We start from the raw sequence: 22,325 nt of genomic DNA on the forward strand, positions 1-22,325 counted from the left end.
AAAGCATGGAGACTTGACTGAAAACATGTAGAAAAGATAAAAGCTAGCAATGTGTTGGTTTAGAGTCAAATCTGGAGCTCTCCAGTGAAAATTTCGGTGAATATAGACATGTGAATGTATTTGTCCATTTATATAAAGATGTAATTGCAGTTTGCCTTCTTGATTTGGAGCTTTTGGAGAAAACAAATTATGATAAATTCCACAACAAGTTTAAAATTGTTGTTGATGGCAGCAGAAGCTTGCAAGCATCTAGGATTTGGAAGGTGTTCCAACAATGCATAGATTTTCTATCAGTTACTTTTGCTTTCAGTCCCCCAAACTGCAGCTATTTGATGGAAAGTTATTCCTGCATATATCCACACAGACACACAAGATTTTTAATCTGTGTTGGTTTTATTTGTAGCAACTGCTGCTGATTTCTTCTTTAATATTGGTTGCTATCAACTGTAATCCTTTTTGGAAAGCCAAAAAAAAAGTAGAGGAATTGTTTCCTAGCAGGAAAGAGAAACCAGCAGTAGCTAGATGTAATTTTTCAGATATTAAAAAAATTAACATGTTAATAATAATGAACATGTTGTTCATTGATTAATTAATTAATTAACTTTCATTAGTTTGTTGTTAACGAGTTAAGCCTAGCTAACGCTTGTAGATATTTCTGTTATCATGAACTAAAAATTAATTTTTTTGCTGTAGCTATGTAGCAAACACCCAGTTAGCTGAGGTTTAGTGGTTTGTTGTGAAACAAGTGAAATAGGGGGAAAATATGGTAGTTGTCCTGGATCCTGGGCTTTATAAATCCTTGTTGCCATGCAGATATGCAATGGCAAGAAGCACAGTGTTTTTCGGGGACATGCGTTGTGGAAACCCAGAGCACTGGGTTTCTCTGTCTGCTCTGGGGTGCCCTGACCTCCCCAGCAGAGAACTGACTTTGACCCTCATTCATGGAGAAAGTTTCCTAGACTTCAAGATAGACTAGAATCCACAAAAGTGTGAAATAGATTATAGAGAGCAGTGTAGGTGTGTCACTTGGTGAGAAATTTAGGTTTTGGGGTTTTTAGTATGTTGTGGGTAGAAGCATGAGGGAGGGCACAGGGTGTCATCCTGGGTTTCTTCTTAATGCTTCTTCTTCCTTCTTCTTCGTAGGTTTGGGTTGCATTTTGTAATTGGGCAGAAAAGTCCACATTGTGGGCTCTTTGGGGTCAGTTATTGGGTTAAAAGGGAAAATAATCTAGGTGTCAGTTCTTAATTGGATAGTTTAGTCTTAAAAGACTTTGTAACAAGAGATTGTTAGCCATTTTGTGCCTTCTAATGAAAAGCTGCCAAACTCACAGTAGTGAGACTGTTTTACTGATAAGAAATAATAAATACTTGAGTCCAAACATGAAATACTGTCTCAAGTGCCTTCAACCCAGATCCAGAGAAACTGACAACTGGTACCGCCCCAGTGTGTCTCTCTGGATGGGTATGGATTGCTCTGCTACTGCTCCAAGCTGGGCAGATGCAAGGCAGCTCAGTTCTTACAGCTGCTTTAGGGTGGTGTTGTCAATCCACCATTTTCTTCTTCTGAGTACAGACTTTTAGTTCAGATACAGAACCTGTGATAACCATGGCACATGAACCAGAGGTGTCTTTTGTCCCTCCAGTTCAGACTGCAGGCTGAGGAGTCTATGCCTCCCTACACGGGTCTGTGTTTGTCTTGTCAATCTGGTTCATACACTACATGGAAATGGAAGAAGGCAACAGGATCTGGGGAGCTGGGAGGAAAAATCTGAATTCTGTTCCTTATTTTGACACTAACCTGCTGTGGGACCACAGGAACATAATTATACTTTTCTGCTTACTCTTGCAACCTTTGCCTGCCCTATTTAAGCACAGATTAGCTCTTTATACACCTCTGAGTGTTCAGGCTGCTTAGACATCAGAAGGATAGCTGGAAATTTCACTAAAAAAGCTGCTGTAAAAAAAACCCCAAACAACTCCAAATTTGACCCCCCAACCCTCACAAAAGGAAAAAAACAACAAAACTCCCAAAAACCAATCAACCAACCAACCAACCAAACAAAATCAAAAAACCAAAAACCAGCAAACAAAAAAGCCACAAAACCCCAAAACAACCAAAAAACACTTCAAACCAACAAACCCACACTGTGAAAGATCTGGTAAGATGCTATCCCAGTCCCCTTGATCACCAGCTTGCCTCGCTTTTCTAGGATGAAAATCCAGTATCTCTTCTTTCTTGTATCCCTTTCTTTCTTTAAACCCCTTCTCCTGCCATTTAACCACAACCACTTATTTCAAGTCTTTCTTCTCTAACTCACAAAGTCTCACGTTTTCCAGATTCTTTCACTCATTCTTGATCCTGTGTCTCTTTCTCTTCTCTCTTTCTCTTTTCTTTTTATTTTTTCTCTTTCACTTTCTCATTTTCTTTCTTTTTCTCTTTTTCTTTTCCTTTTATGTCTCATAGTAGTAGCTTTTGTGCTGTCTTCTGATTTCTAACTCCCAGTCTTGTCCTTCTCTCCCACCATCCCTTCCTTCCCTGCATCCTTCCAACTCTTCATGAGTATTCAATCTCCTCTCTGGATTTCAAGAATTTTCCAGTTCATTTGCTCTTACTCTGCTTCAAATATATTATCCCCATTTCTTAGCTACAATTTCTATCTGCTGTGAAATTTTTACTTTTTCCCTGGTTCCTCCGCCCCCTCATGCAAATCTGTCAGCTTCCTTGGTTTGTTCTGTTCCTTTCCTTGTTTCCAAGCCTTAGCTTGTCATTTTTGCATCTGGACTGAGAGCAGTGGAGGATCACTCTCTGTGCTAGGAAACAGCAACTCTATCACTGTGAGCACCTGAAGGAAGGTTTCTGGTTCTAATGCCTGGCTTCAGCTTTATCCAGACCCTCATGGAACAGCAATTGCAGGACTAGTTGGCTTTGCCTTCTGGCTCTGGAGTTGGAACATAATCTGTCAGCTGGAGAAAACGTGCAGATTGATAGCTGGCAGTGGGAGAGGGTGAGGTAATTTATAAATACTGAATTTTCAGCAATTCAAACTGGTAAGCTCCGATGAATAATTACCTGGTAATATATAAGAATGGAAAATTTCTAAAAGGTTATGTCATCCTTTTGATGAGTTAGGAAAGTATGAGATATACATTGTATATAAACACAAAAATGGTCTGGAACACAGACATATTGGGATATCTCAAGAGAACAGTTGCTAGAATAATTTACTATGAGCAAACAAGAATATTGTCATCTTAAAAAGAGCTGAATAATTTGCTTTAATTTCCCAAAATATTAACAGTGTTGGTAACTTATCCCAGGACAGATGCTTGGTGTGGAAAATCTGCAACGCTTAAAATGTAATGAGGTTGCAAGAAACTGGAAACAAGTCTCATAAAGAGTGCAGCAGCATTTCCAACAGGCAAGGCAGCCATATCCAACAGTAACACTATATATGTGGAAGCTTTCAAGAACTTCCTTGCCTGGTACTTGTCTTGATCCCTTCTCTCAGGACTTTAAACTTCACCATCTCACAGTCAGTGCCGCCAGTGCTACCACTGACCATTAAACCTCTGACCAGTGATTCCTTGTTTGCAAGAGGTCCATCAAAGTAATTGCTACAGCTGACTTATTCATCACCTGTGGCAAAAATTGTCTTCAATCCATTGCAGAAGTCATGTGACTGCTAGTTGTCTGAAAAATGCTTCATTTCCCCTTGTGCATCAGATGATCAGGAGAAGACACTTGAGAGGGCGCTCCTCTGTCCTCTGATTGTTTCCTGTGGCTCACAGCTGGCCCATCATCACCTGTCACAGGACAGCTCCAAACACAATTGAACTGCTCTTTTGTGTAGAGCCAAACCCTTCTTCCTCACCTTCAGAGTTTTCATCAATCCATTGCTGCACTCCAGGCATGTCAGCTATCCTGACAGGTCTCTGTGATTCCAGTGAGGTCATAACTATGTGGATGTCCATGGATTTCTGGCTTCAGTTTGTTGCCTGTGCTGCATGCATATGAATCACTGGAGATTGATACTTTGCTGTTCTAGTTTGAAAGAGAAAGCTTAAGTCTCCTCCATCATGCTGTCTCCCAGGCACATCATAATTGCACCTCATATTTTCATTTTTCTTCAGAGTTAGAGCCTCATTTCAAACAGCTGGTGATGGAGGGAGCAAGGTTAAGCAGAGTGAGATGAGAGGCTGCTGTAGCTGCTCATCCTCACAGGCTCAGTGCAGTAAGTGGAACTCTTTGGAGAGTTACAGTAATTTCCTTTCTCCTGGCACCAGATGGCAGCAGGGGAGGATTTAATAGGGCTCTCACAAGACCAGTTCCTTCCTGTGTCTTTTGGAATATCCAGTACTAAGTCTGTCAGCAACACTTGTGCCAACAGTGCCTTTAAGCAGAGGGTTTCTGTGATCTGGAATTTTGGTTTGTTGTCTCAAAAAAAGGCAACTTGTTTTGGTGAAGAGAGCAACAGGATAATTAGAAGACTTTTCAAAAAGAGATGAGAAACAAATGTCTGCCTGGGTTTGTACAGGAAAAAGAGATAAAGCCCTCTATCTGCAAGCACAGCTCAGTGATTTCTAAGCACCACATCCCAGCAGATGTGTAACCCCCAGTCAGACTTGCATGTGTGGTATTCTGTTACCTTTGGTGTCTTGCCCAAGTACCTTGTTCCTTTAAAAACAGTACTCAGCAGGGATGCTATTCACAACCTGTGAGGATGTGGTTCTGACATACTTGCTCAGAGCAGACTGCGGTTTCACAGGACTGGGATAAGCAGAGTTTGCTTCAGTTTTGTTCTTTGAATATAAGAAAAGCATCTTAATGGAGAAAGAAATTAATCTGTGTAACAGAATCTGTTGTAGTAATTCTCTGAAAATGTCATGCCATAAGCAGGGAAAAAAAAGTGCATTTGAGAAGCAGCTGATGCTTAAACTTTGTAAAATTAGCTTTTAATTATCTATCAGCCGTCAGCAATTCACATGAGCCATTTGCTTCAAGAGAGTTACTCAAAATTGAATATAAACAGCCTGATGGTCAATAATAATGTATTCCAAAACATAGGTAATAAATAGGGAATGATTTCAAAAGAATAAAGCTCCATAAATATCTTACTGTGAAGAGATTTTGTGAGTAAAGATGCCTGGAAGGGATATTTTTCAGTCATTGAAGTTGGTGTGCTGCTTTGTAAATTTCTATTGAAGGTCTGAAAATTGACAAGGGTGTGTAAAAAAGTGGCAAGATTGATGGCTGATTAGGAAGTAATAATCAAGGAGTGGCAGCTGTAGTAAAAAAGAGTATGTCTGGAATAGGTTTAAAACAGAAACTAATTTGGCCATCACAAAATAAAGACTAATCAGTTCTTTTGAGTCTGTAAACATAATGCTGCTACTCTGATTTCATGGGAATGTGAGAGTTCTTTCCTTGTGTCAGAATCTTATTTTATTTTCCTTCATCTCTGTGGTAGATAACAGCAGCCTTAGATTTGCAAGCTCTCTTGTCAAAGGAGTTACTGATTTTATATACAGTTTCGAGGTAAAATTAAAGTCTCTTTGCAGTAAGAGACTCTTACTTTCTGTATTCTAAAGAAAAAAAAAAGTAATGACCATCTTTAAAAAAAAACAAAAAACCTAACTAGAATGGATGCATAGAATAAAACCTGAGCTTCCAAACACATAGAAACGATGTTACAGGAAGGACATCAGTCCCAACATTCTGGTCTCAAGCACCTGAAACCCTTTTTTTTTTTTTTTTTGCTTGGATCATCCTTTTCAAAGGAAGGGCCCACACACTGAGCAAGCGGTTGCTAACATGTCCCTTAGATGGTTTTGACCTGGGTCAGTTGCCACAGCTTCAGTGCTTGGGCATAATTTGGGGTCTAGCCTGAGTCAGAGCTTGTTACTGATTGACAATTTGGATGTGTTCCTGTTTGTTTGAAAGGAAGCTGTAGGGAAGTTCAGCTGTATTGTCATCACAGCTGAAAGGAGACTGAATTGTGAAGAGCCAGTTGGCATTGGATCCTGAGAACAGTCTCTGACCATTTCATTTACTAGTGCAAAAACTAAGCAAAGGTTCTCTGAATTGGTGTGGAGCCAGATGAGATGGCAAACGAGATGCAGAACAGCAAGTCCAGTCTGTTGCTGCCATGTGATTTCCTACTGCTGGGAATTACTTGGCAAGGGGCAATCACTTGGCATGGCCAGTTGTCCGTGGAAGTAATGGACAGGGTGGGAACTGTGGATCAGGTGGTAGATGGAAACTGGTTATCACAGAAAATGGTTTGTGAGCATTAACTCACCAAAGAGCAGGCAGTAAAAGATGTACTTCTCTTAATACAGACTTTTAGATCATGACTTCCTCAAGATATAAAGGAGAAAGAAAAGCTTTTTTATCTCTGCTGAGTAGGCAGCCTCACTACTGACTTCACTAAGGCTGCCAAAATACAATACCACATTAACAAATGGAGGAAAGTCTGGGAAATACAATATTAGAGGGCTCTTAATGGTCCTCAGTCACAGAAGAAAGTTTTTATTTTTGTACTTCCCAATTGCTGTACTCAAATGGACATTCAAGTGTCCCTTATGCAATTTAGACATAAGGGTACCAGCTTGACTGCTCAATTGAACCAGAAGTTGCCACATCACTTAAAAGTGTGAAAATAACCTCCCTTGTTTAGGTGATTCTTAAATAGCTCTATTATGTTACTTTTCACAGTATCAAAGACAGCATATAATCCACCCTGGTTTTGTTGTTGTTTCACCTAAGTTGGTTTTGTTGTTTCATTTTTTTTGTTTAAATAATACATTTTACTTTTCAAATTCCAGCTCACATTTTATTTTTGCCCTTTTTTTTCATTTTTGGCAGGTGGATTTTTTTTTTTTTTTTTTTTTTTTTTTTGCTATAAGACATTGTGTATGATTTCTTTTTATCTTAAAGAAAGAGATTGCATGATAGAGAGGGGAAATTCAATATCTTTGTACTGGTACAAAAACATGAATGGGAATACAGATATAGGCTAGGATTCTCTAGATTTAGAGGAAATCCATATGACTTTGCAAAATTGCTTTCTATTACTTGGAAGGCTTTATAGAGGCAGAACAGAGACATTTTCTAGATGTTGAACCAGAGGTCTAGATACATGTTTTTGTATGGAACCGATGTCCACCAAATGTCATTGTGTTACTGGAAGCCCCACCAAGGCTTTGATGAGTAATAGTTACACATGCTTTCTGTCTCTTGTACCACTGTATTTAGTCCTGCTTAAGTGCACCTGTCCCTTAAAAGAAACAGCTGAAATAACAGAGTATTTGCAGTGTGCTGAGACAGGTCAAATATGAGCTTGTTTTAGATTGAAAAAAAAGTTGCCATAGCTCTGTTATTGTTTAGTGTACGTGGTCATTGCTGGTTTCAGGGCTGTTTTTCTCATAGTATTAAACTGAGCTTTTCAGAAACCCCACATGAAAGAATTTTCTGTCTTTACATTCTCTGGATGTTCTAGCAAATCTACAGTTTCAAAAACCTCCAGAGAACTCTGCAGCCTGATAGATTTTTTTTCAGTTACTCTGCACATGGAATTTCCCAATGCATCCTTCAGATGCTCCTGACAGGAGTTTGGCAGAGCCTGACAGCTGTAGGTAGTTTGTCCTGGCTTTAGGAGAGTAAATAGGAAGTAGCACCATAGAGGTACGTGCTGCTCTGCATTTTGGCTGAACTCAGCTGTCAGTGTAAGGAAGGGAACCTTGTCTTGTCACAGTACAGATGGCTGTTCTGGAACATGTCATGGGCCCTCAGGGTGTGACCTCAGTGCAGTTTCCAGTGTAAAAACAGGTGAAAGAAATTGGCACGACCTCAAATGGAACGGGGACAGCAGAGATATGTACAATAAAGCTATCACAAGAATTTCTAAATTTACTATTCAGTAGTAATTGTTCATCAATTTTTTCTGAATAATGGTTCTGAGAATTGAGGTGGCTGGCACAAATTACCCAGTAGTTTCAGAATCAGAAAAGCCTAGTGAAGCAAGCCTAGCTTCTTTGTGTGCTGCTCTGACTAGCATGCAGTGCCTGAAGGAGAAGTGATACTGTTTGTTAACTAGTATCCTAATGGTATCTAGTAGGATGCAAATAAGATAGTATGATACTCCAGCCTTCTGATCGGGTTTGGTCCTTCTCCTTTAAAATTATCTTCCCATGTCCTTCTCCCTGCCCTCACCCCCACTCAATCCCCCCAAAAATCAACCCAACTTAATGTTTTGCTGCCAGTTCTTTATAATGTCACTTGTGTTTGCCTGCAGTCCATTTTGAAGTGAAAGGTTATGAAGTCCAGATATCAGTCAGGTTCAAGGTGATGAATCAGGTCTAAGGTTCAGCTGGAAAACCAGTGCACAGGTGTATCAACAAAGTCATGACTGGTGACAGGAGCAACTGTGGTGAGCTAATGACAGCATCTCACACAGCTCAAGCAGGACCTGAAGCATGGGCTGAGCTGAAATGGGGCTCCTGAGCCTGGGGACAGGGTGTCTGGGGAGGCCCCAGATCTGTGTTTCTATGAAATCTCGGATAGGATGGAAAGAAGGAAGCAGACTCTTTTCAGTGGTGTTCAGTGGCAGGACCAGAACAAACTTTAGTGTGAAGGTGCTCAAACACTGAACTCATTGCATATAGAGGAAGGACATTCCACCTCTGGAGAAATTCAAGACTGCACAGGGGACCTGAGAAGCCTGCTTCAGCTGTCTGTGCTCTGAGCAGGGGGCACTGGAGTAGATCCTCAGAGGTTGTGAGAGACTGGACTATTAAATGATTAATGACTCAAAACATTTGTCCATTTGTGGAGGCGCCAGGGTGCTTTGCTGAGGCCAGTTGTGGGGGCTGGTCATAACAGAGGTCTCTTTCAGCCCCAACTGTTCTGATCTGTTCTTGTTAGTAACAAGCAGAATCTATTTCCCTATTTTGCAGTGGAGCATACGAAGGGTAGAAAAGGCTTCTGGATCGGGAGAAAGAAAATGGTTTCCAGGTTACTACTTCTAAACAGGAGAGCTCAGCATCTGTCCAAGCAGACTTTTTTCCCAAGGCAAAACACAGCAACTGAGCAGGAGATCTGAGGCAGCTACATGCTACCAAGAAGGGCTGTCACAGAGCTGTGCACGTGTGGGTCTGTGTGCACAGGCTGGGCTCTCCATCAGGTACATACCTCACGGGCAGCAGCCAGGCAGGAAGAACAAAGTGCAACAAGGGAAGTATTGTACACATTCAGGGGTGGGGAACACTGCCCAGCAAATGGCTTCTGTGTGCCATTGTTCAAGACAGCCAGCTGATTCTTCATAAGCTGGCAGTGTGCTGGCTGTCCTTTACCTCTGAACTGTCCTGGAAGAATATGACACTTCAGAATGCCGTGTTCTCACCCTCTGCTTTTAGACCCTGTCATTTTTGGACCCTCTCATTCATACACATTTATAGCTATATGCTGTAATATGTGTCACTTGACCCAGCTATAGGTGTGCTGGGTTCTGGGATCAGTTCAGCAGCTCTTCTGAATCATGTGGAATCAATGCTAGCCAGGAACAAGAGCACCAGGCTTTTGATGTTTTGGGTTGCTTGTTGTTTTGTTGGTTTGTTTTTTTTTCACTTACTTCAGTGTTCATAGTATCAAGAAACGCAATCTCCTGGCATTAGAGAAATTCAGATTTTGATAATGTTCCATAGCTAAGAGTTCCAAGTATTGCATTTCTTATTTTGAAGTAAAAGGGAATGGATTAACCTCTTAGAAGTGCAGATGTGCTATTTTGAAGTGTTTGTTTCTGCTTAGATTTTTTGACATATGATGTGATTTCCCCCATTTCCCCCTCATTGCTAGAATTAACAACTGCATATATCAAGATGTGTAGAATAAAACCTGTAGGTATCAAGTCTGTTTTGCTTTGCTTGATCCTGGTTGCATGATTGTTTTAATTGACTTTGGCTGGCTTAGCAATGAATCCAGGTTAGGATAACAGCAAAGCCCTTTGCTTAGGTCACAGATGAGTACTTGCACTTAGAAGGTCTTTGCCATGCATCTCTTTTCCGTCAGCGTTGTCCATAATGAGAGGACTCCACCTCCCTGCAAAGCATGACTGATGATGACATCCAGCTGCCCTGATTATCAGCAGTCTTTTAAATTACAGGCTGGTCTAAATTATTTTAAATGTACAGATGCTAGCAGTTTAAATCTTTGATTAAATGATTAATTAGAAGCACCAGTAACAGTCCTCCAGAACAACTTTTGAAATGAAATATTGCCTTGCTGATACATATAAATACATGCAGAGGTTTATTTTTCTTGTGATGGGCTTCTAGGAGTATTGTTGCTCGGTTTCCAAATTTTGGTCAAGTTTCATGTGTTCAGAAATTATGAGGGCAGAACTGTCTTATATAGTAAACCATTCTGGTCTTCTGAATAGCACAGGTCATAAAATACCCCAGCTATTTTATTCAAGCTGGTGCCTACTTTTCAGAAAAGGGTGTTGGTCTGTGCTAAAACTTAACAGCTGAGAGCAGTCTAGCACAGTCTTCATGAACTGTCCCAGCAACAGGTAAAAATTTGCACCTCCCTTCTCATCTGAAGTTGCTGAGAGTTAGTTACCAGGCAGGAAACACTTTCTTTCTGCCTTGCTAAATTCAAGAGTCTGGCATCAATGTTTTGGTGTTTTTTTCTTTGTTTAAAATCTTCATGCTTAGGATTGATATCATTTACCCATGCCATGTGAAAACTCAGCATTTAACCTAGGTTAGGAATTTGACCTCTCTCAAAGGAGAAAGGTAGACACTACTTGTAAGTGAAATTTTCCTGAGGCTGGTTTGATTCTGTGGAGAAGCACACCCTTTCTAGTTACTGCACAGCGAGCCTCTGTTTTGATATCTGCATCCCATATTAATAAACATTCTGGTCACAAAATTACACCTTGATATAATTTCAGCTGATTATTGTCTATGACCCTGCAGGTTTTTTTTAGAGATGTGGCTTTTCAAGAGACCTTCTCTATTCTCTAGGCAGTTCTCCTGTTGTATTAACATAGCTTTTATTCCTTGTTCTTATGTCTGTATCTTCATATTTAGACATATTAAAACTGATTTTATTAGATTGCACAAAGGTTTGTATCAGTGACCTTCCTTTTCAATATTTAGTGTTTCTCCAACCTTTACCCTGCAGTCTTTACCCAATGTTATTTCATGGGTCTTCTTCCCAGTTAGTAAGAAAAAATGTTAATTAGAGTAGGACCTCAAATTGATTCTTGTATAAGCCCATTAGAGCTGCTGTGGTATTAATTTGCAGGTGATTTGCTGGTTCAGTGACATTTATGATAAATGCTGAAGAGTCAAATATTTGTTCATGATAGCTAATTAAAAATACATTCCAGTGATCAAATATTTAAAATAAGTGGAAGACTGTCAGGCTTCTTTTCAGAATGAGATTTTCACATTTCTAGCAAAGGGAACTTTTAAATAATAGTTTTAGATCAACCTCTACATTAAGGTTTTAAGTATGCCTAAGAGTCACAGCCCATTCCCTTGCTGTGCTTAAGCATTTTCCCGTAGGAACCTGTGCAAGTTTCAGTTAGGGGGAAGAGTCATTACTTAGGAGGACAGGACATGGGGATCAAGTGTCAGGTCTTACAAGCTTCTTGAAGTTAGTGAAGCAGCTGTACACTCTGCTCTAGCCAGGGCTGCAGTGTCCTCCTTCCCCTCATCTCCACCCATTGTTGAAATACCAGGAAAAGTATTGGATGCAGGCTTAGGTTATGTCAAATCAGACGTAACCAGAGTGAGAAAAGTAGGTGTGGGGCTGTCCAAACTTATAATACACCTTCCTTCCATTTCAGCTCTTAGTCTCCATGGTTTATTTTTTCTAGAGCACCTTCTTTACATGAGCTCCTGGTCAAAATGTTTTTAATTTGTGGCTGGATCATGCTGGCATAACATCAGAGCACAGCAGTCTGATCCTCTGTTTTCAATGACCAAACTTTCCTAACACCTCTGAAACTTCCCCATATGTTGTATTACAGAAAATACTTTTCAGCCAATTTACAAAGAGTTAGCTTTACAAAAGTGCTTCCGCAAGTAAACACAGGCAAAAGAAGAGACCAAGAGTAACAGAAGAATTCATCTTCAATTTTTGCATCCTTTCACATGAGCTCCAAAATCTGTTTTTTTGGTGAGATGTTCCTGCAAGTGGAAGTTGTCAGAAGGGCACAGTCACAGAGGGCGAGCTTCAAAGCTCCTTTCTCTGCTGTGCGCCTACAGATGCACCTGGATGTGCCTGTGTTTGATGCTGTCCCACCCTGTGAATCCAGGTGAGGGATGGTAAGTGTTGTCTGTGCACTTCATGCAGCTCTTGAGTATCAAATGAGCATGGACACCAATGGACATGTGTGATCAGCCCACAAATTTGCAGAAACTTTTCATTTTTGACACAAACCTTTTTTGTTAGGATATTGTAACTACTATTTGATTAATATTGTGCAACCAGGGCAGTGAACCTCATCTGGTTGCTGGCACTTTCTCATTCTCATGAAAATCTCTTTGGAATCTCTTCTGAGATATCCTTCTAAGAAGACTGAAAAACTCTGCATGTGGTACTAGGTGTGAGAAAAAACACTCTACATTTGATGAAATCTCTTATGTATTTAATTTATAATTGCTATATACATATCTGTGCCTGTGAATATTGCTATTGTTATGTGGTAGTAGTTTTAACAATGTTGACATGCCGTCTGTCGTGCTGTCAGTCCCAGATAAAGGCTGGAGCAGTGCATTATACTAGTCTTTGTGGAAACTCTGTCAAAAAAATTGAATCTCTTCTCTAAGAATAGACAAATAGCAGAGCTGGCAAATAAACACCAACTTAGGAAGCCCTAGGAAAAGTTTAACTAGCATCAGTATGCAGTACCGTAACTTATTCCTGCACTTGAACTTCAAAATATTCATGATGTTCTGAGATCTTCTTTTGCATTTCAGGATTAGGGAGCCGAGGGTAAGATGGTTATGATTTCTGCATCTATAACAAAGTCTAGCTGGATAGCACTGGGGAAATAACCATGTCTAGCTCTTCCATGTTTTGAAAGGTTCAAATGGCAGAAGACCTCTTCCTCTTCAGAGAAATTGCTTCCACTGTTTTGTGATATCCTGGTGGATGAAGGGGTGTGTAATCACAGAAAGCAAAGTATCAGTTTGGATGGCTATTTGACCAGGATGTAGTGAGAGCTTTGAAAAGGCAATTTTCATCTACTGTCACTGTTTTGAATAAGAAAAAGAAGGAAGCAAATGTCATGGAAGCATAAATATGCTGCTTCAGTTATGCACTCCAAAGAATGCTTTTACCTAGTTATACCACAATAGTTACTATGATATCCTCTAACAATGTGGCTTTAGTTCAAACTGCAAAACATTTCTCTAGATAAAGTATAATTATTGCATATTTCCCTTCTTCTGTATTTTTTCTTGCTTAATTGATAAATACATAATAGTAAAGGAACTGAAAGTGATAACCGAGGTAACTCCTAAAAAATGCAAATGACATAATACAAATATTGGAGGTCAGCTTCTCTTTTCTACAATATGAAGTCATTCGACTACATAAGAACTATTTTTCTTTCTCTAATGAAGTAGTAAACATTGTTTTCATTTTGTATTGCTCCTCAGCAGTGTTTTTGAAATAAGCAGTTTAAATATGAAGAGAGTGTTGGTACAGTGAATAGGGATATGCTTTGTGTTTGTTTTGTGAACAGGTAGGCTGTGCTTTTTACATCTCAGTTATCCTCTGGTTTTTCATTTGTGGTTTAATTTTGCAAGCAAGTAGCATACAGGAATATTCAAGACTTCTGCTCTTGAATGGTGGTGGAAGGAATAAAGTATTGTATCATTCTGTGTGTTTGTACTAATGACAGACAAAACCAGGGTCTTGAGTGGGCAAATTGCTGGCAAATTGCACTAAGACTTGCAGAATAAAGAAGACATTTAAAAAAAAAAGATTTTTTGTTTTGTTGTTGGAGAATATAAATTTTCAATTTGCCAACACAGACAGTGTAAATTTAGTTTTTATTACATTAGACCCAGTGGCAGAAAACCAAAAAATCTGTGTTATGTCTGATTTGATCCAGTTCCATAAGTTGTACAGCCTTATTGATTAAAGGGAAAGTGCAGAGAGAGGCTTAGGGCCTCTCTATGACCAGGGAAATTTACATTTCCCTGGTCATAGTCACTCTGTGCCACAAAGAGGCAAGTTTGTGCAGCCCAAAAGATGTTCATTGTTCATCGAGTTTTCAAGACTGTAAAGTGTAAAGTGTTGGGTTTACTCTGATTTACAAAAGCACTGCAGATGTGTTACAGCTGTTGGGAGTCAGCTTACCATAGCCAAGTACAGCATAAGTTTTGTGCAGATGAGGTTTGTGGTAGCTGTGGAGATTCAAGGAGCTGCACACCCTTTGCCCTGTTCTGTCAGGAGGGATAAAGGCTGTTGTGGGGTCTCTGCAGGCCTAAATCCCTTGATGTGTCACAAATTCCTCCCATGGTTGCCTACCATGACTTTTAGATAATATACCCCTAGATCAGGCTTGAAATAACCAAACCTAAGCATCTTGAAAAATCTTGGCAGGTTTTGCTTAAGGATTCTTTATTTATTGCTGAGATATTTATTGTAGCTTAGAATAAGGTAGGAAGAATTTGAGTTCATTTTATAGCTTTACTGCTCAGTAGAGTGTGATGAAATTATCTCTGTATTGTGTTATTCTCTGAGTCAATTTCAGGTCTCTTTCCACCTGAGAAGCACTGAGCATGACAGGTGATGTTAGGGCTGCACATTTGGCTTGCAATTTAGGGCTGGCAAGAGAAGGATTATGCCATCTTGAGAAGTGCTTAGCATCTCCAGCAAGACATTGGATAAACTCCAGTGAAGGTCACTGGAGAATTGATGCTGCTGAGCACCGCAGCAGAATTGCCTTTTGCGTGTGATCTGGTGTGCATCTAATACAAACCTCATCTGCAGTCTTATCCTAGCTATGGACACTTCTGAATAGGATGGTTCTTAATTATATGGGAAAAAAATTATCTGAGCCCACAAACTCTCCTTCACAACAACAATTCTAGCATATGAAGGGCAGATTTTTTGCTACAGTTGAGAAAGCAGCAGAGGTGGCTTTTAGTGACAAACAATGTGCAGACAAATGTCCAGTCTCTGTTTAGTATGAAGACTTGCATGCAGTAGTCTGAGTTGCTATTATTTCATTCTGCCATATGTTACTTTGAACATTTTTTTTTTCCCATTTTGCTGTGATGAATTTCTCTGCTTATTTCATTAGCAGCAATAATTTTTTCATGTTGAAAATTGAACTGGAAGACTGCAGTAGTACAAGGCTTGAGAGAACCTATAGAAAGAGTAGCCACTGTAAATTGTGAAGTGCACATCTGGAAGAAGCTCTCAAAAATTTAGTATTTATAGCAAAAAATTAATATTTATCACAGAATATACTTCTTGATATGTGGCATTCTTTGTTTAGTGTGATATTGCCATTGCCTCAGTACCCTGATGTGATGTTGTAGGACGCTGAGGATATTTTCTGTCAGCTGAGATGTGTGAGATCTTAACCTCTAGTGATCAGAAATTGTCTCATGGTGTTTTTCATATGAAAAGAGATCATACCAATTCCAGCTGGGCCTAATCTGCTTACCCACATCATCCTTCTAATTGAATTGTGCGTGTTCTTCATTGCTTTATGCTATAAAATTTTTGCTAAATGCTGGGATTTTGTTGGTGAACAATACAAGCTCTGGAGAGTTGGTTGTAATTCAAGTAGAGCAGAATAGAAAGTAGTGCCCAGTCATTACATAGTCACAACTGTTGTAATTAGAACGTTGCTATCCTGACTACTAAAAGGAACACACACAAAAAAAAAAAAAAAAAAAAGAAAAATAGAGCAAGAAAGGAGAAAACCAGGGGGGTTTTGTTTCACATCAAACCTAGAAAAGCACTTTTTCTTACATCCCTTGTCTTCTGAATAGTCACAGAATACAAAAGAAGTTTCAGCATTCCAGAACATTATTTCTGGAGAGATGCTGAGCTCAATAAGGTGAGCAAAAGGCACTTAGGTAATAAAGCAGAAATATAGTTCAGCTATAGCTCGCTTATTTATTTGTTTATTTAATACTATTGTTATCAGTGGGTGGTATTGGCATAAATACAGGGCAAAGAAAAGTTTGCAGTGTAAACTGATTTGAAAAGGGTTTTTTCAAAGTGGTGATACATAGTAGTATAATTAATGGTAACACAGAAGAGGAACCTACTCCTTTGGAAGTTTAGGGCTTTATAAACTTGCCAATTCTAAAAGAAAGCAACAAAACAACCCTTTCAAAAATCCATGTACCATTTCTATAACAGGATAACTTGTGGGTGACTCTGGAAAAGAACCATTTTGTTTGTAGACTGATTCCAAAGTTGCTGGGTTTAAACTGAAAGGGATAAATGAGTTAATTGAACTGTTTTCATGTCTTTTCTGGATTCCATTAGAAGCCTGTGTTTTACAGCTATCTACTATGATCTTTGATTTGTTTTATTCTTTGGTCTACTGAGAGCATTCAATGTTTCCCCAAGAGACATAAAAATTTGATTTACATGTGAGTCTTTCTATGGCATTAACTTTTCCTTTTTAGTCCATGAGTGTAGAAATTTTTAACAGAGTTGATCTGCAGAAGAAAGAGGATGATTAGTACCAGCAGGCAAATTGTGCACAGGATTGTTATGTGCAGCATACCCACTCATTGTACTCTGTTTCTTGAGAATTATGAACATATTTTAATTCCCAGTCTGCGGAACTGGATGGCTTTTAGGTGGAGATGGATTCTCCCCTGGCTGGTGCAGGGAAGACTGTTTCTCACAGGATGTTTCTACCAGTGCACAGTCTCAGAAGGAGATGGTGTTGGTTGTCACTGTCCTGCCTTGGGGCCTACAGTTTACCTGGGGAACACAAAAACTGGGAACAGCTGCAAGTGGGGTGTTATGTATTAACATATTCTCTCATTCACTTGCCTCTCTCCTGCTGCTGTTTTCTTGATGATCAGTATTGAGTGTTGCCAGTGGGATGGTGGCAGTTGTTTTCCACTGCTGCTGCTTTTCCATAACGAAGTTTTCTGCTGTCAGCAGCTACAAGATTTTTGCTGGATACACTATCTGGCTTCAATCCCAGCGCATCCTGCTCTGGAAGCAGGAGTTTCCTTTCTGCTCTCTTGGGCTACCTAGCAGATGAGAGGACACCAAAGAGTCTCACTCGTATGGTGATGCAGACCTGTGTTGGTGTGTTTTGTGTGTTTCTGTTCTTGAGCTGGTATGATTTGTTTCTCTTTAGAATTTTGTAGTCCAAGCAGTTTTAAATGGCATTTACTTGAATATGATCTGAAAACAGAACAAACCTAGTGACCAGAGCAATGTGTGAGTTTGTCCCTAGTGTGCACTTAGGGAAGTGTGACTGCAGTGCACTGCAAGCTTGAAGCCTGAGGGTGGGACACAGGGAAAGGTGTGCTTTTAGATGCACCCTGGAGTCAGCTCCAGATCTCAGTGGCACTGTTTTGGGTAGCTGTCCTACCATGAAGTCTAAGACTTTCTTTTGGCTTTTTAAAAGTGCCCTGGCCCCACCAGGGTTAATATCAAATGGGGGAGCTGGGTTTCACTGCTTGTCTCAGCTTTCCCATCTGTAAGTTACCATTTGGGATAACACTCTTGTTGCATGTTAAACATTTGTAATGCACTAGTCTCAAAATGTGTTGAATAAAAAAGGTAACAGACTGATTAAACTAAAACCTTATTTGTGTGCCATCGCTGTTTCATTTTTGGGCTGTGGCATTTTTCCTCTGTATTTGGTATCTCAAAAATTACAAGAAATTAATTACTTTGTAGTTGCATTTGATTTGCTCTGTTTTAAAATTAATGCTATACAAATTATATACATCTTTAGTATACCTTTAGAAAAATTCAGTCCATGTACTTTTGTTGTAATTGCAGCAATCACTGAAGAGGAGAGGAAGCAAAGACCTACCAAAATCAGAAAAAAAGTCACAGCAGACACCAACAGAGGTATGTTGCAAGTAACTGTAGCCTTTATTCCTATGTGGAGACTGCAGGGAACTGTGGAAATATGGGGTACATGGTTTACATATTTGCACTTGGCTTGCTTTTTGCTTTGCCCTTTGTTTTCCTGTATGCTGTGAAACGGAAGAGCTCTTACCCCAGATCTGCAGTCAGATGCCACTAATCTCAAGGACTACCCAAACAGAACACAGCGGCTTTCACCTGCTCTGTATTTTAGGCAAAGTAAATGGCAGCAGAAGTGAAACAAGGCTCTATTTCTGCTGACTTCAGGATTTTTGAACGCTGCAAAGTCTGATAATGTTGCAAGCATAGAAAATATAAGGTTTTTTAGAAGCCCCCCTTTTCCCACCCCTCAAGGTACTTGTGGGGACTGTGCAAATTTTAGTCACAAGTAAAATAGTACTTTCCCCTCTTTTTAATATATTGATCAGTGAAAAAATATTGCAGGAAAATATCTATGTATCTAAAGCCGTGTACCTGTGATAATCTTGTAAGTTAAGACAATCCCACTGGAGATCTCCTGTTTGATTTCAAGTTTCTTCAAATACTGCTTTTTTCCCTAAGGATGACAATGAAGACCTGAAATGCCAGCTACAGTTTGTCAAAGAAGAAGCAGCCTTGATGCGGAAGAAAATGGCTAAAATTGATAAAGAGAAAGACAGATTTGAACATGAGCTGCAAAAATACAGATCATTTTATGGGGATTTGGACAGTCCCTTGCCAAAAGGTGAAGCAGGTGGGCCACCTACCACAAGAGAAGCTGAACTCAAGCTTCGATTGAGGCTTGTGGAGGAGGAAGCTAACATTCTTGGAAGGAAAATAGTGGAACTAGAAGTAGAAAATAGAGGACTGAAAGCAGAGCTTGATGATTTAAGAGGAGACGATTTCTCAGGGACCACTAACCCACTCCTGGGAGAGCAGAATGAATCCCTGTCAGAATTACGACAGCATTTGCAGCTAGTAGAAGATGAAACAGAATTGCTGAGGAGAAATGTAGCTGATTTAGAAGAACAAAACAAACGCATAACAGCTGAGCTGAACAAATACAAGTACAAGTCTGGGGCCCATGAGAGTTCTAGGCACCATGACAATGCCAAGACGGAAGCGTTACAGGAGGAGCTAAAAGCTGCACGAATGCAGATCAACGAGCTGAGCGGCAAAGTCATGCAGCTCCAGTATGAGAACAGAGTCCTAATGTCCAACATGCAGCGCTACGACTTGGCCTCTCACCTGGGGATCCGTGGCAGCCCTAGAGACAGCGATGCGGAAAGCGATGCGGGAAAAAAGGAGAGCGATGATGATTCCCGCCCCCCTCACCGCAAAAGGGAAGGTCCCATCGGTGGGGAAAGCGACTCCGAAGAGGTGCGCAACATTCGGTGCCTGACGCCCACCAGGTCTTTTTATCCAACGCCGTCGGGGTGGCAGAAAAGCTTCACTGACAGGCAGCAGATGAAGGACATTCGCTCTGAAGCTGAGCGGCTGGGCAAGACAATAGATCGCCTGATTTCCGACACGAGCACCATCATCACAGAGGCAAGAATTTATGTGGCCAACGGGGACCTCTTTGGACTGATGGACGAGGAGGACGACGGCAGCAGAATACGTGAGCATGAGCTCCTGTACCGGATCAATGCGCAGATGAAGGCCTTCAGGAAAGAGCTCCAGGCTTTCATCGACAGACTTGAAGTTCCAAAGTCTTCGGACGATCGAAGTGCAGATGAACCTTTGTCAGTGAGTCAGGTAGACTTTTACTTATTACGGCCTACAGGTAAAAAGGCTCTGCCAAGCAAATTAAACCTCAAATTTGACCTATGGCACAAAAAGAAAATTCTTGATTCTAGGCAGTGGTCAAAAATCACTGTTTCTTATATTACTTGGAATTCTTATTTGGCCATATGAAAACATACTCTACCGACTGGGTTGTTTGCGAACAGTGACTAAATCTGGTCTCCTGAAAATTAAAATTATGCTCGAGGAGACAGAACATTTTACTCCTTTTTGGCTTTGCAATTGCATTTGACAGAGTTGGGCCTTCATTGCCACTAAAGGCAGTGCAAACGATATTTTTGGTACATATGAACATGTCTGTTTTCTTAGTGGATGGGTTGCTATTAAATGAATAAAAGGAAAATTTTATTAATTTTAAGCAGGAGGAAATACTAAATTTCAAAAACTGTAGAGAATATGGCAAACCACAGATTAAAAGAAACCATAATCTACTTTATAGAGTCACAGAGCCACACAGTAATGTGAATATTGTAATTGCTGTAATAGTTTACATCTTGTTGAAGGCCTGTTAATCACTGCTTGCATGCAGCAGTAACAAGAGTCTTTGTTGTGATTTGTTTTTGTGCAGAATTGTTTCAGAGAGGTTTTGGGGAGCAAACTCCTTGCTGACTCAAGATCTTTTGCCATGAAAAATGAAAATTACCTACCCTTATCTTATCATGCAATCCTATAGTTGGCATATCTTGTTATTGCTAATGAAGTTATCCAATGTTTTGTAAGTCTCTTGCTGTGTTAATTTACTTTATGCTGTCTTGCTAGTTTACAGTCGAAGTAGTTGCCAGGTGAAGCTGAAAGCTATTCTTATTCCTATGCTGACTAATTAGTCTTTTGTTTCCTTGTATCAGAAAGTCACAGACGCAGTGAGTTTAAAGCTAATCAATTACTATACATGTATTGCATGAAATCAAACAGAGACGGCATTTAGCATGCTCACTTTCTGATCTAGCAGTAGTTCTGAGCTTGTAGAGCTCCCATTAGCTTAAAGGCAGAGCACTGCATGGACCTACACAAATTTAAAACAAACTAATTAGTATTTTCTTTAAAAAAATAATAACAATTGAACATTTGACAATTGGACATTTTGAGGCTTGACCATGCAGAACTCCTACTGAAGTAAATGGGAGATGGGCACTTGGTCCCTCCACAAGCATATTTTGATTCACTATTTATTTTGTTGAAACTTTGGACTTGCTATTCCATTAATTGACTGTTCTCTTTGTCTTTGTATTTACTTTCCCAGATGTTCCAGCCTATCATTTTACTTATTCTCATCCTTGTATTATTTTCATCCCTTTCATACACAACGATATTTAAACTTGTCTTCCTTTTTACACTGTTTTTTGTACTGTAAGTCATTCATCATTTACTGTTCATTGTAGTGTTATTTTCAGTTTGTTTATTTTGTCCACCCTCCAAGATAAGACGTGCAAGAGACATAGTTTCTGTAATAGCCACTGCTGTAAAAACACTGAAGACTACTTGTTTGCCAAAACCAAAGCCTAACCAAAAGAACTGCAAAAAAACATACCAAAAAGTCACCCAGTTGAATAGGAAACCTGCTCATTGTGGTATTCCAGGTAAGCAAACAGAAGATGGAGTTTTTCACTTTGTCTGGTTTTATGATTTTTGAATAACAATTTCCTGAGGACTGGAACCAATTTAATATTCCTTAATTTGCACCAAATCAGAAACAAAACAGAAAAATGAAGAGTGGGTGTGAGGACTCTGTTACTTTCCTCTTCCCACTCCTAGAAAAAGAATTTTATATTCTAGCCACATATAAATAGTAAAGCCACATTGTGTGTGTATTCTGCAGTTTTATATCAGAGCTTGTATGTATATTTTGCATAATAGTGATGATAATGTTTTTCAGCACTGAATTATGTGCATTAGGCCCCAGTCAAAATAGTTGGTATATAGAGCACTATATCCAGAATTGTGGCCAGGAGTTAGAGCTTCTGAGAATGAGAAGTATGAGGAGAGGGTATCAGAGTAGCTGAGGAGTCTTCTGCGAGATATAGGCTGGCTGCATTCTCTCTGTGCTCTAGAGAAATAGCCATGCTACTGTCTGATTTGAGCAGGTGGGAGTGATGTAAGCCACCTTGGCTGGTGTCAAGTTTGTCAGGTAACATTTCCCAGTCTGTGGCCACCAGGGCTCTACATTCTCTGCCCAGATTTCAGCAGGAGTTTTGAATGGACATGGCAACTCTTTGCCATGCTGAGTGACCCCTGTCTAACCGTGCCATTGGTAGCCAGTGACCATAGTGAGGGAAGCTTCTGTACATGGAAGTGCATCAATAGCCACTGAATATTCCTTTCTTGCCTGGGAGAGACTGAAGTAAGAGTGCAGGTTTCATTTCTTTCACACTTACATAGCAGTTCCTACAAGCAGTAGATCTCCCACTCTGAAAACCTCATCTGAAATGCC

At 39.9% G+C, this 22,325-nt stretch overlaps 1 protein-coding gene across 5 annotated transcripts in view; it reads left to right on the forward strand.

Annotated features, from left to right (window-relative positions):
* The window catches only part of MTCL3 (MTCL family member 3), a 38,323-nt gene that overhangs the window by 9,998 nt on the left and 6,000 nt on the right, over positions 1-22,325 (forward strand). Inside the window, exons 5-7 of one of the 5 annotated variants that reach the window (XM_059842153.1) lie at positions 18,023-18,094; positions 18,674-19,849; positions 21,315-21,474. In XM_059842153.1, coding sequence (XP_059698136.1) covers positions 18,023-18,094; positions 18,674-19,849; positions 21,315-21,474 — 1,408 coding nt within the window. Of the gene's footprint in view, positions 1-18,022; positions 18,095-18,673; positions 19,850-20,465; positions 21,475-22,325 lie in introns of those variants that run through there. The other 4 variants (XM_059842155.1, XM_059842154.1, XM_059842157.1 and 1 more) reach the window with 4 other exon arrangements.

Source organism: Haemorhous mexicanus, chromosome 3 (genome assembly GCF_027477595.1).
Source record: "Haemorhous mexicanus isolate bHaeMex1 chromosome 3, bHaeMex1.pri, whole genome shotgun sequence".
NCBI classification, from domain to species: domain Eukaryota; kingdom Metazoa; phylum Chordata; class Aves; order Passeriformes; family Fringillidae; genus Haemorhous; species Haemorhous mexicanus.